Raw genomic sequence first — 14,939 nt, 5'->3', positions numbered from 1 at the left:
GGAATTTTGTAGATGACGTTGGTTTTGTTCATGGGATGTACTGGGTCTTTTAAGTTTGTTAGTTTTTGTTTGAGAGTGTTGGTGGGTTTGTGTGCTACTAGGATTCCGAGGGGTCTTAGTAGTCTGGCTGTCATTTCTGAAACTTCTTTGATGTATGGTAAGGTGGTTAGGGTTTCTGGCTGTGTTTGGTCTGCTTGTCGTGGTTTGTTCTTGAGAAATCTGCGCACTGTATTTTTTGAGTATCCGTTCTTCTCGAATACGTTGTATAGGTGGTTCTCCTCTGTTTTGCGTAGTTTGTCTGTGCTGCAGTGTGTGGTGGCTCGTTGGAATAGTGTTCTGATACAGCTTTGTTTGTGTTTTGGGATGGTTGCTGGTGTAGTTAAGTATTTGGTCAGTGTTTTGTCGGTTTTCTGTATACGTAGGTTTGTAGTTCTCAGTTGTCCTTTCCTTCGACTGTGATGTCCAGGAAAGCGAGTTTGTTGTCAGTTTCTTCCTCCTTGGTGAACTTTATGCCTGTGAGGGTGTTGTTGATGTTAAATGTCTCTTTTATCGTGTTTCATTTTGTGATGACAAATGTGTCATCTACGTAGCGGACCCAGATTTTTGGTTTCATGGTTGGTAGGGCTGTTTGTTCTAGTCTTTGCATTACTGCTTCTGCTATGAATCCTGATAGCAGAGATCCCATGGGTGCGCCGTTGGTTTGTTTGTAGACTATATTGTTGAAAGTGAAGTGGGTGGTGAGGCACAGGTCCACTAGCTTCATGATGTTTTTGTTGGTAATGTGATTGATGGTGGTTGGTGTGTGTGTGATGGTCTCTTCTAAAAGTGTGGTAAGTGTTTCCTTTGCCAGGTCGATGTTGATGGAAGTGAACAGTGCTGTTACGTCGAATGAGATCATTGCTTCATCATCTTCTATTTTGGTGTTTTTGATGATTTTTAGGAATTCCTGGGTGAAGTGGATGGAGTACTGTGACTCTTCTACTAGGTACTTCAATCTTGCGTGTAGTTCTTTGGCCAGTCTGTAAGTTGGTGTTCCAGGTAGTGAGACTATAGGTCTGAGGGGGGCTCCTGGTTTATTGATTTTTGGTAGTCCTTAGAATCGTGTGGTGTTGGTCCCGTCGGGTTTCATTTTCTGTTTAATTGTCCGGAATTGTGTAATTTCTTAGGAGATATGTAATTTTGTTTCCTAGCTGTGGGTTGGGTCTAGCGCCATCTGTTGGTGGGTGTTGGTGTCTGCGAGTAGTGCATTGGCTTTCTCGTTTAGTCCCTTCTGTTCAGGATGACAGTGAGCCGACCTTTGTCTGCAGGTAATATAACGATGTTTTTGTCTTTTTTGAGGTTTTCTAGGGCTTTCTTTTCTTGTGTGTTCAGTTTCTTTCCTTCCCTCTTTCTGCTCAGAGTAGATGCAATTGTCTGTCTGATCGTTTGCTGTGTTTCTTCCGTCAGACTGTTGTCCTTCAATGTGGTTTCTAATGACACTAGGAATTCCTGCTTGCAAGCATATCGGCAATTGAAATTTAATCCTTTGACTAGTACCGCTTTTTCTGTGTCTGATAAGTTCTTTATCCATGCCCCTGTGTTATCAGTTTTGTCTTTTTTTGAGTTTGTCCAGTTTTTTCTTCAGGTCCCGATTTTTCTTTATCTGTGTTTGTCGTTGTTTGGTGTTTATGGCTCGTTCTATCGCGTCTGTCCACTCTTGATTTGTTGTTTTATCTGTGTTTGTTGTTGTAGGAATCCTAGTAGCACACAAACCCACCAACACTCTCAAACAAAAACTCACAAACTTAAAAGAGCCAGTACATCCCATGGACAAAACCAACGTCATCTACAAAATTCCATGCAAGGACTGCCACAAACACTACATAGGACAAACAGGAAGAAAGTTAGCCACCAGAATACACGAACACCAGCTAGCCACAAAAAGACATGATCCTCCCTTCCTTGTAGCCCTACACACGGATGAAGAAAAGCACCATTTCGACTGGGACAACACATCTATTCTGGGACAGGCTAAGCAAAGACATGCCAGAGAATTCCTAGAGGCCTGGCACTCCAACCACAACGCCATAAACAAACACATAGATCTAGATGCCATCTATCAACCCCTCAGCAAACGAACAGGATATGACATCACCACAAACCCCAGGAACTCCATCCAGGAGAAAGATAGAAATAGAAAGCAGGAGACAACAGCTTCGCTTCACTTGGAGGTCGCCACTGATGATGTTACCTAGCCAGGTAATGAAACGTCTGGATATCAAACCTACAGCTCAGTGAGCAAACCTACACCCTCAGTCAGAATCTGCAGTGGTGGGAGGGGTTACCAATATCTTGGTTAGGCTGAATAGTCTCAATTAAAATGAATGTTCTTTCTTGGCTACTATATCCTATGAGAATGCTCCTGCTGTTGCTGCCCAGACAGGTGTTGCAGAGGCTAAATGGATGGCTTGGATCCTTCATATGGTGTCATAGACACCCTCTCATTAAATTTACTAAGTTGCTTCTCCCACAGGGTATTGTGGTGGGGGTTTTGAATCTCCCAGATTTAAAGCGATATCAAATAGGTATCCTATTCTCACAGGTGGACGACAGGGTGCACAAGGATCAGAGGTCGTTATTGCTTGACATAGAGGCTTCTCAGGTAAGGTGACCCTTTGTTAATTTATTGTTTATGGACAGGATGAAATGTGCGACTGAGAATTGTAAAATTCAGATTACCATAAACACGGTCAAAGCATGGAGAATAATGTGGCAGGGTGAGGGAAATTCACGCAAGACCTCACCATTCATCCCTTTAGTTGGAGCCCCAGGATTTAAGCAGGGTCAACGGACTCTGGCTTCAAGGCATTGGAGGTCAAGGGAGTCCCCTGTTTGGAAGATTTATTTGAGGGAGAGGTCCTGATGTCCTTTGACCAATTAAGTTACAAATATGGGCTACCTACTCGGGACGTTTGCATTATTTCCAGATTAGGGACTACATACAGCGAAAGACCATGCTCTTGGATCAGCCCTATACATCTCATATGGAGGGAAGAGCGCTCCGGTGTGTGGGCAATCTCTCAGTTAGTACTCTATACCATTTACAGAGAGGGGGCGCCCTGGAGGATATGGAAAGACTATGGAGTCTGGAGTCAGGACTGGGAGAAGAAATTTCGTTTGAGACATGGGAGGACATATAGAAATTTTCTTCATGTTCTCCCACTTGCAATGAAGCGCAAGCTATGCAGTTAAAGATTCTTCACAGGGGCCACATGGCTCCAGAACGATTGGCAAAGTTAAAGAAAGGAGCATTTCCAGGACGTCCTAAATGTAAAATTAGCACGGGCACCCTTACACATGATTTATGATCATGTTACAGGATCCATGAACATTGGGATGCCATAGTTAGTGAGATGGAGGGGATTCTGGGAACTGAGGTTAAGGCAGATCTGATATCCTTTCTTTTGGGACTGCCAAATTTGCCCTAGTTGGATGAGCACGGGAAGAGACTATTTAACATTCTCATACACGGTGTAAGGAAGAACACACTAATGAACCAGATCTCAGAAAAACCCCTGGGTCTAATGGGGTGGTGTAGATTGGTGCAAGAGCACATCCCCCAAGATCGTCTCAAATGTGGTGCGCCAGAAAACAGAACCATTCTATAAGACGTGGCAGGCCTTTTTAAATGACATTGATACGGACTTGTTGGTAATGCTGACCAGGGCCTTTATTATAGCCGCGGAGGCCAGTCTTGACAGTCCAGGGGCCCTGGGAGAAGCAAGCTTGACAAATACTCCTTGCATCTCCCCTGTCTAGTCCGGTTAGAATTTTATGAGTTTTTATGAGATTCCCCGCTCATTTGTCTGAACTCTAGCAAAAACAATCCTAACCTCGTCAATCTTTACAACTGATGCTCCCATAGGTGGGAGCCTCAGTGGGGCTGCAGCAAGTGGTGGAATTGAATTTAAATTTAAACTTAAAAAGTGTAATTTAATTTTAAGTCAATTTAAGTTAAGCTAACTTAAGATGATTTTATCTAATCTGACTCATTCTAGGTTGGATTGGGTTGGTTTAGTGCAATGTGGGTCAACCTAATCTAATTTGCTAATAACAGTTACTTACTGAATCTCAATGAGGAGGGATTCTTTTGTAATTTTTTTCTTCTTTCCTTTTTATTTGAGATAGTTTTGGTGTGTTCTATAGAGTAGTAGGCAATTTTCTGTTAACGTTTTGTAATACAAGATTTTTTTTTGTATTTTTATAATTTTGTAAAAGAATAAAATGTCTAATAAAAAAAAAAAGATCTATTCCAGAATATTGAGGCACGAATTGCTGGACCACTAAATGACATCTTTGTATCCTCTTTGGCCACAGATGATGTCCCAGAGGATCAGAGAATAGTCAATGCTTCCACATGGTTAAGAACAATAACAGGGTAATCCAGCAATCAGGCCTGTGATCTTCACAGCAGTGGTAGGGAAAAGTATGGAAAAAGATTGTCAGTGACAAGATCTATATGCATTTAGAAACAAATGGACTTATTAGCAATAGACAGCATGGCTGTGTTTGGCAAAGTTGTGCCTCACTAACCTGATTGAGTTTTTAAGGTGGTAACAAAGATTGATTGCTAAGGGAAAAGCAGTTGATGTTGCCCACATGGACTTCTGTAAAGCCTTTGACAAGGTCCCTCATGGTAAAGGTGAAGTCAAATGGTATCAGGAGTGAGTCAACAAAATGGGTACAGAACTGGCTTAGTCATAGGAAATAGAGAGGATCAGTGGAACAAAATACTTTTCAGAATGGAAGGCTGCAATGGCTAGTGGTGTTCCACAGTGCTGCAATCTCTGCTGTTTGTGGTCTACATAAATTATTTGAGGAAAACATTTGCGGACATTCAAACACAGAAGATAGGAGAAGGAGGCTATTTGCTCATCACAATCATAGTTGATCGTCCAACTCAATAAACCTGCTTTTTCCCCATAACCTTTGATCCCATTTGCCCCAAGTGCCAGAGCTAGCTACCTCTTGAACACATTCAATGTTTTGGCATCAGCTACTCCATGTGGTAATGAATTCCACAGGCTGACCACTCTTAGGGTGAAGAAATGTCTTCTCATGTCTGTCCTAAATGGTCTATCCTGAATCCTCAGATTGTGGCCCCTGGTTCTGGACACACCCACCATCGGGAACATCCTCCAACTGTGACCTCGGATTCTGAGCAAACCCACCATCAGGAACATCGTCCCTGCATCTCCCCTGTCTAGTCCTGTTAGAATTTTATGAGTCTCTATGAGACCCTCCCCTCATTTGTTTGAACTCCAGCAAAAACAATCCTAACCTCGTCAATCTCTCCTCAAAGGTCAATCCCACCATCCACAGAATCAGCCTGGTAAACATTTGATGCAATCCCTTGAGAGCAAGAATATCCTTCTTCAGAAAAGATGACAAGAACTGCACACAATATTCCAGACGTGGCCTCATCAAGGTCCAGTATAACTGCAACAACACATCTCTGCTTCTGTACTCGAAACCTCTCAAAATGAAGGCCAACATACCATTTGCTTTCTTCACCGCCTGCTGCACCTGCACGCTTACCTTCAGCAACTAGTGCACAAGGACCTCTCCCAATTTACAGCCAGCCATTCAGGTAGTAATCTGCCTTCTTTTTGCTTCCAAAGTGAGTAACCTCTCATTTATCCAAATTATACTACATCTGCCATCTCTTACCCAACCTATCCAAATCATGCTGAAGGATCTCTGCATCCTCGTCACAGTTCATCCTATATCATCTGCAAACCTAGAGATGTCACATTTTGTTCCCTCATCCAAATCATTAATGCATATTGTGAATAGCTGGGGTCCCACGCCTGCCAATTTGAAAAGGACCCATTAAAGGAAATGTATAGGGTAAATAGACAAGGTCTTTTCCATGGCATATGGGGGTCCAGAACTAGAAGGCATAGGTTTAGGGTGAGGGGAAAGATTTAAAAGGGACCTAAGGGGGTCTCACAGAGTGGTGCGTGTCTGGAGTGAGCTGCCAGAGGAAGTGGTGGAGGCTGGTACAATTACAACATTGAAAAGGCATCTGGATGGTTATATGAATGGGAAAGGTTTAGAGGGATATAGGCCAAGTGCTGGCAAATGGGACTAGATCAGTTTAGGATATTTGGTCAGCATAGATGCACTGGACCAAGGGGTCAGTTTCCGTGCTGTATATCTCTATGACAATACAAAGGTTGGTGGAGTTGCAGATAGTGAGGAGGAGTGTCACAGGATGGAGTAGGATGTAGATCAATAGGCAATAGGTGCAGGAGTAGCCATTCTGCTCTTCGAGCCTGCACCACCATTCAATATGATCATGGCTGATCATCCTTAATCAGTATCCTGTTCCTGCCTTATCTCCATAACCCTTGATTCCACTCTCCTAGAGAGCTCTATCCAACTCTTTCTTAAATGAATCCAGAGACTGGGCCTCTACTGCCTTCCAGGGCAGAGCATTCCACACAGCCACCACTCTCTGGGTGAAGAGGTTTCTCCTCATCTCTGTCCTAAATGGTCTACCGCTTATTTTTAAGCGGTGTCCTTTGGTTTGGCACTCACCCATCAGCGGAAACATGTTTCCTGCCTCCAGAGTGTCCAATCCTTTAATAATCTTATATGTCTCAATCAGATCCCCTCTCAGTCTTCTAAACTCAAGGGTATACAAGCCAAGTCGCTCCAGTCTTTCAGCGTAAGGTTATCCCGCCATTCCAGGAATTGACCTCGTGAACCAACGCTGCACTCCCTCAATAGCCAGAATGTCTTTCCTCAAATTTGGAGACCAGAACTGCACGCAGTACTCCAGGTGTGGTCTCACCAGGGCCCTGTATAGCTGCAGAAGAACCTCTTTGCTTCTATACTCAATTCCTCGTGTTATGAAGACCAGCATGCTACTGGCCTTCTTCACTACCTGCTGTACCTGCATGCTTACCTTCACTGACTGCTGTACAAGAACACCCAGATCTCTTTGTACTGTCCCTTTACCTAAATTGATTCCATTGAGGTAGTAATCTGCCTTTCTGTTCTTGCCACCAAAGTGGATAACCACACATTTATCCACATTAAACTGCATCTGCCATGCATCTGACCATTCACCTAACTTGTCCAGGTCACCCTGTAATCTCCTAACATCCTCCTCACATTTCACCCTGCCACCCAGCTTAGTATCATCAGCAAATTTGCTAATGTTATTACTAATACCATCTTCTATATCATTAATACATATTGTAAAAAGCTGCAGAACCAGCACTGATCCCTGCGGTACCCCACTGGTCACTGCTTGCCATTCCGAAATGGAGCGGTTTATCATTACTCTTTGTTTCCTGTCAGCCAACCAACTTTCAATCCAAGTTAGTACTTTGCCCCCAGTACCATGTGCCCTAATTTTGCTCACTAACCTCCTATGTGGGACTTTATCAAAAGCTTTCTGAAAGTCCAGGTACACTACATCTACTGGATCTCCCTCGTCCATCTTCAGAGTTACATCCTCAAAAAATCATTTGGAAGCATGGGCAGAAAAATGGCTGGAGGAGTTTAATTTAGACAAATGCGAGGTTTTGTATTTTAGAAGGTCAAGTACAGCTGGAAATTATATAGAATTGGCAGAACCCTTAAAAGTATTGATATGCAGGCAGATCTGGGTGTGCAAGTCCAAAGATCATAAAAAGGTGGCAGCACAGGTAGATAACGTAGTAAAAAAAGGCTTACGTCATGCTTAGCTTCATTGAATTGGGCATCAAGTATAATGATAAACAAGTCATGTTACAGAACTTTAGTTAAGCCACACTAAGAATATTAGGTAAAAACAATGACTGCAGATGCTGGAAACCAGATTCTGGAGTAGAGTGGTCCTGGAAAAGCACAGCAGTTCAGGCAGCATCCGAGGAGCACTTAGAATATTGCATATAGTTCTTGTCACCACACGATCAGAACGATGGCAATGTCTTGGAGAGGGCCCAGTAAAGATTTAGCAGGATGTTGCCAAGTATGCAGGGTTTTATCTGTAAAGAAACATTTAATAGACTGGGTTTGTTTTCACTGGAACACAGGAGGTTGAAGGGCAACCTGATAAAAATTTTAAAAGACTGTGAATGGCATGAATGGGGTTAGTGTAGGGCTTTTTCCCCAGGGTGGAGGAGTCATTTACTAGAAGACACAGGTTCAAGGAGCTCACAAGTGGTGGGGGGGGGTTGCTTTGAGTGAGTTTAAAGAGATGCGAGAGCCAAGTTTATCACATACAGGGTGGGGAGTGCCTGGAACACACTGCAAGTGGTGGTGGTGGAAGCAAACAATAGCAGAATTCAAGAAACACCTGGACGAATACATGAATAGCAAGGGAACAGAGGGATACAGATCCTATAAGTGAAGACAGTTTTAGGATGGAAGGGCAAAATGTGTTAGCACAGGGTCTGTTCCTCTGTTGTATTCTTCTTTGTTCTAACTGGATGGAGGTTTTCTTCAACAGGTTTCATTCCATTAGTTGCATTGGATTTGACCTCTATCCCTAGGAATTTAAAAAAAACCTACATTACTGCCCTACCTAGCTCCTTCTCAGAATTCGAACTGGGCTATATCTAAACTAAAGCTGGGCTAAAAATGTTACATCAAGCTCAGTTTCTGACTTCCATATTCACTCCATCAATAAGGCCTCCATAATAACATTTGTCTCCTCGCACCTCAGCTCATCTTCTGAAATCTTCATCCATGTCTTTACCACTTGCAAGTACTATTATTCTAATGTTCTCTCAGACAGCCTTCCACCTATCCATAATACTGCTGCACACATCCTAGGTCAAACTGAATTCATTCACCCATCCTCCATGTTTGATTGTCCAGCAGCTTCAGTTTCTGCAACAAGTCAATTTTAAAATTCTCATCTTGTTGTTTTAAACTGTTCCATGGCTTCAGTCTGCTTTTCTATAATATACTCCAGACCGCCTAGTCACCATAAGCAACCCCACAAATGAATAAATGATTAGTTTACAAGAAGTTGGAAAAAAAAAATCAGTTCACAACCACAGCAATATATAGGAACAATAAAGATTTAGCACAATGGAAATGCCCGTAGTGTTAGGTAAGGGGTAAATGTAGGGGTATGGGTGGGTTGCGCTTCGGCGGGTCGGTGTGGACTTGTTGGGCCGAAGGGCCTGTTTCCACACTGTAATGTAATCTAATCTAAATTGAGCTAACATGAAACAGTCTCTGCAACCTCAGTAATTCTATCAAGAGAATACAAAAAAAGATCTGATTAGATAGAAAACATGAAGGCTCAACCCTGACCATAAGAAAATTATACTGAGCAATTTAGGTACAACAAAAGATGTACAATTTGCAATCCAGAATCAACTTACACCACATCTTTTGCTAAAATGGAATATTTTGAATGGCCTTTGGCAAATTCCAATTTATATAGAGCTTGAAATGTATTCAACAAAATAGAAATATATTAGAAGCAGCATTAGATTATTTCAGGGGGTCAGTTAACTCAGTAGCTTGTGTGCAAATCAAATTAAATGCCAAAATGCCAAATGGCTATTTAGTTCCCATTCCAGCCGAGACAGACTCCGGTACTATCTCAGCTCACTAAAATCGGTAAGTTAAAAAGAGAATCACAGCACTCTCTGCTATGGCTTAGTGAATAATCACCAAAGATCTGACTTTGATCAAAGAAATTAAGAATAATAATAGATTATTTATCCATACCACTTTCACATTTCATCGATCCACTCCTGGTTTTTGGTCGTAAATCATGGGCATGAACCTCCATAATCTCACTTGCCTCGGTCTTTACGCACCCCACCTATAAGTTAAAATAATTCAGATCATGATTAGGAACGTGGGACTGGAGTATCATAGCAATTACAGAAACGTGGCTTAGCGATGGACTGGACTGGCAGTTTAATGTTCCACGATACAAATGCTTAAGGATAGAAAAGGGGGGTAAGAGAGAAGGTGGCATTTTTGATAAGAGATAGCATTACAGCTGTACGGAGGGAAGATATTCCCAGAAATCCCAGGGAAGTTATTTGTGTGGAACAGAGAAATGAGAAAGGAATGATCACCTTATTGGGATTGTATTATAGACCCCTTAAGAGTGAACGGGAAATTGGGAAACAATTTTTAAAAGAAGATTTCAGTTATCCGTAAGAACAACAGGATGGTTAAGATAGGGGATTTTAACTTTCCAAACATAGACTGGGACTGCCATAGTATTAATGGCTTAGATGGAGAGGAATTTGTTAAATGTGTACAAGAATATTTTCTGATTCAGCACATGGATGTACCTACTAGAGAAGGTGCAAAGCTTGACCTGCTCTTGGGAAATAAGGCAGGGCAAGTGACTGAGGTGTCAGTGGGGGAGCATTTTAGGGCCAGCGGCTATAATTCTATTAGTTTGGAAAAGGATACACCAGATCTAAAAGTTGAAGTTCTAAATTGGAGGAAAGCCAATTTTGACAGTATTACGCAAGAACTTTCAAAAGCTGATTGGGGGCAATTGTGCGCAGATAAAGGGACAGCTGGAAAATGGGGAGCCTTCAATAATGAGATCAGGAGTCCAGAGAGAGTATATTCCTGTTAGGATGAAAAGGAAAGACTGGTGGTGTAGGGAAAGCTGGATGATGAGAGAAATTGATGTTCTTGTTAAGAAAAGAAGGAAACAGGTGTTAGCTATAGACAGGAGAGATCAAGTGAATCCTTAGAAGAATACAAAGGCAGTAGGAGCACACCTAAGAAGAAAATCAGGAGGGCAAAAAGGGGACATGAGAAAGCTTTGGCAGATTGGATTAAGGGGAATCCATAGAGTTTTTACAAATACATCAAGGACAAAAGGGTAACTAGGGAGAAAATAGGGCCCCTCAAAGATCAGCAAGGCGGCCTTTGTATTGAGCTGCAGGAATTGGGGAAAGCTACTAAACAAGTATTTTGCATCAGTGTTTACTGTGGAGGAGGACACAGAAGATACAGAATGTGGGGAAATAAACGGTGACATCTTGAAAAATGCCCATATTACAGCGGAGAAAGTACTGGATGACATGAATCACGAAGAAGTGGATAAATCCCAGGACCTTATCAGGTGTACTCCAGAACTCTGTGGGAAGCAATTGCTGGGACCCTTGAAATATTTGTATCATCGATGCCTGCAACAATAGGTGAGGTGCCAGAAGACTTGAGGTTGGATAACGTTGGGCCACTATTTTAAAAAGGAGGCAAGGAAAAGCCAGGGAATTACAGACCGGTGAGCCTGACGTCGGTGGTGGGCAAGTTGTTGGAGGGAATCCTGAGGGACAGGAATTACATGTATTTGGAAAGGCAAGGACTGATTAGGGATAGTCAGCAAGGTTTTGTGCTCATGAACTTGGGAGTTATTTGAAGTGAAAAACAGGATTGATCAGTGCAGTACGATAGTCGTGATTTATATGGACTACAGTAAGGTGTCTGACAAGGTTCCTCATGGGAGGCTAGTTAGCAATGTTAGATCTCATGGAATACAGGGAGAACTAGTCATTTGGATACAGAACTGGTTTGAAGGTAGAAGACAGAGGGTGGTGGTGGAAGGCTGCTTTTTAGACTGGAGGCCTGTGACCAATGGTGTGCCACAAAGGTCAGTGTTGGAGCCACTGCTTTTCGTCACTGGATGTGAGCATAAAAGAGGTATAGTTAGTAAGTTTACAGATGACATCAACATTGGAGATGTAGTGGACAGCAAAGAAGTTTACCTCAGATTACAATGGGATCTTGAGCAGATGGGCCAATGGGCTGAGGAGTGGCAGATGGAGTTTAATTTAGATAAATGAGAGGTGCTGCATTTTGGAAAAGCAAATCAGAGCAGAACTTATAGCTGCCAGGGAAGTGGTAAGGTCCTAGGGAGAGTTGATTAAAAAAAGAGACCTTGGAGTTCCTTGAAAGTAGAGACTCAGGGAAATAGGATAGTGAAGGTGGCATTTGGTATGCTTTCCTTTATTGATCAGAGCATTGAGTATAGGAGTTGGGAGGTCATATTGCAGCTGTTCAGATCATTGGTTATGCCACTTTTGGAATACTGCTTGCAATTCTGGTCTCCTTTTAATCTGAAGTATGTTGTGAAACTTGAAAGGGTCCAGAAAAGATTCACAAGGATGTTAATAGGGTTAGAGGATTTGAGCTACTGGGGGGTAGGCTGAATAGGATGAGGCTGTTTTTTTTCTGGAAATCTGACACTTGAGGAGTGACCTTATAGAGGTTTATAAAATCATGAGGAGTAGGGATAGGACAAATAGACAAGGTCTTTTCCCTGGGCTGGGGGAGTTCAGAACTAGAGGGCATAGGTTTAGGGTGAGAGGGGAAAGATATAAAATGGACCTAAGGGGCAAGTTTTTCACACACACGGTGGTGAGTGTATGAAATGAGCTGCCAGGGAAATGGCAAAAGCTGGTACAATTAGAACATTTAAAAGGCATCTGGATGGGTATGTGGATAGGAAGGGTTAGAGGGATATGGGCCAAGTGCTGGCAGGTGGGACTAGATTGGGTTAGGATATCTTTTCGGCGTGGACAAGTTTGACAGAAGGCTCTGTTTTCATGCTGTACATCGCAATATGTTCGATCTCTACGAACAGTGGAGAAATTTCTGCTTGGCATTTAACCGTTTTGAAACTACTGGAATTAAAAGTGGTTTAGCATACTTTTATATGTAAATCTGAACACAACCATCAAATTAGATTGACTGATCTAGAAATTAGTCAGTCGATTGGTGTTGAAACTTAAAAGAGAGATGTATCGATTTCAGGAAAGTTGGGAGAGGTTGGGTATTGGAGAATTCCCCAGTAGTCTTCAATATGAAGAAGGCAGCAAGGATTAAGCCACAGTCAAGAGTTAAGAGCCATGTTGGCTGGGATGCAGGTTTGCAATGCAGCGTGATGGCACAGGTTCAATCCACACACTAACTGCGGTTACCATGAAGGACTCCCCTTCTCATGCACCGAACCAGACTAGACCCCCTCAAAAGTATTTTAAGAAGGTAGCCTAGCCCTTAATATTTTTTAATTTAATGGCAAAAGTACCATGTTCCAGATGCACTGTAACTGGTCAAGCTATTTGACGTTAAGCAAAAACACAAATTTATTTAAACACTTTAAATAAAAAACAAAAAAGAACTTAGAACAATAATTCTGTTGGAAAACTTAACTAAATAGTCAATACACAGTAACGATTACTAATTAATTGTTCCAATACATCCCACAACCACACCCCTTGGCAAAAAGGTAAATTTAGACACAGATTCTCCCATGCAGTTGTCCAATCCAGGAGGGAAAAAACCATCAAGAGAAAATTCAGAGACAGTAGCCACAAGGAGACATTTACTAAATCTTCCAACTCTGTCAGGCCCCCATCCGCTTCTGATGCTACTGAAAAACCGAAACCCAGAAATCCTGATCACACCCAGAAAGCTGGCCACACCCATTCAGGTTGTTAAACACCCAAGGCCTCCCAAGCTGTCACTCTAGTGGTTTTGTAGAGTGCTCACAACCTTTGTCTTACAACCTCAAACACAAAAAACAGGACAAAAGTAACCTCTTGAAGTCATAGCATCATCACATTCTCCACCTCTTCACTTGCCTGAAGCATGGTGGTCCTCAAGTCAAACCACCAGTCATCTCAATCCAATGAGACAGCAGCCCTCCAGTCTAAGAGGACTGTGACGATTTTACCTTTAGGCACCAGTTCATCTTTACAAGAATCACATATCATTCCTGAATTAGGAAGATGCCAAGGATAAATAACTATATTTAAATCAGGAGACACTCAGATACTACTTTTAATACAAAGATAGTCATGGAGAATTAAGCAGTACTTTTATAACTTGAACAGACAAAGACTGACTGGATGGTGACAGTGTCAACTAAATCATTGCTAAGTGGCTACAAGAAGCAAAAATTCAAAATTTTGTACACAGACAGAAATCACCCCTTTTTAAAAAGAAACATGGAAAAAATATTTGAAGGCAACGTAAGGGTATTGAAAAAGATGGATAACGCCATTTCACAATGACAAGAAAGTAATTTTTGAGATGCATCTGGACCAGACCAGATCAAGGGACCAAATCAACAACATTACAGGACTCAAATGGGATTCAAAATGGGACAACAAGCAAATGGAAGAGAACAAAAAAAAAACAGGAATTGCTGGAAAAACTCAGCAGGTCTGACAGCATCGGAGAGGAATCAGAGTTAACGGTTTGGGTCCAGTGAGCCTTATTCAGAACCAGTTCTGAGTCGTACCTCATTTCTTGTACAGAACAGCAGGTATGGGCCAGAGGTAGAGACACATGAGCAAGGAGGGTCATTGTCATACCACATGGAAACAGGCCCTGTGGCTCAACTTGTCTGTGCAAACTTGTCCAGGTTTCCTAAACTGAAATAGTCCCATTTGCCTGTATTTGGCCCATAACCCTCGAAAGCTTTCCTTTCCATGTAAGTGCCCAAATGTTTTTCAAAATGTTGTAACTATACTCGCCTCTACCACTTCTTCTGGCAGCTCGTTCCATGAACCACCATATGAAAACGTTGCCCCTCAGGTCCACTTTAAATCTTTCCTGTCTCACCTAAAACCTATGCCCTCTAGTTTTGGTCTACTCTACCACGGGGAGAAAACTTTGGCTATTCACTATATCTATGCCCCTCATGATATTATAAACTTATATGAGGTCACCGCTCAGCTTTCTGCACGGAGGAAAATCCCAGCCTAACCAGTCTCTCCTTATAGATTCAGTGACACTTATAAATCACTTTTGCACCCTTTCCAGTTTAATAACATCCTTCCTACAACAGTTGGATGAACTTAGGATCATTCGGGAGGCAGAGGGGGTCATAGATCGGAGCTTTAGGGAAGTAGTAACTCCAAAGATGGCAGATAGATGGGTGACAGTGAGGGGGACTGGGA

The 14,939-nt window shown here is 42.3% G+C and overlaps 1 protein-coding gene across 2 annotated transcripts in view; it reads right to left on the bottom strand.

The window, feature by feature from the left end:
• LOC122563341 (lysine-specific demethylase 5B-like) overlaps positions 1 to 14,939 on the bottom strand; it is a 231,711-nt gene that overhangs the window by 170,508 nt on the left and 46,264 nt on the right. For both annotated transcript variants that reach the window (XM_043717091.1, XM_043717092.1), the window contains exon 6: positions 9,724 to 9,820. In XM_043717091.1, coding sequence (XP_043573026.1) covers positions 9,724 to 9,820 — 97 coding nt within the window. The remainder of the gene's footprint in view (positions 1 to 9,723; positions 9,821 to 14,939) is intronic.

Source organism: Chiloscyllium plagiosum, chromosome 26, assembly GCF_004010195.1.
Source record: "Chiloscyllium plagiosum isolate BGI_BamShark_2017 chromosome 26, ASM401019v2, whole genome shotgun sequence".
NCBI classification, from domain to species: Eukaryota; Metazoa; Chordata; class Chondrichthyes; order Orectolobiformes; family Hemiscylliidae; genus Chiloscyllium; species Chiloscyllium plagiosum.
Note: the sequence above shows the minus strand (reverse complement) of the source record. Positions and strands in the feature narration are given on the sequence as shown.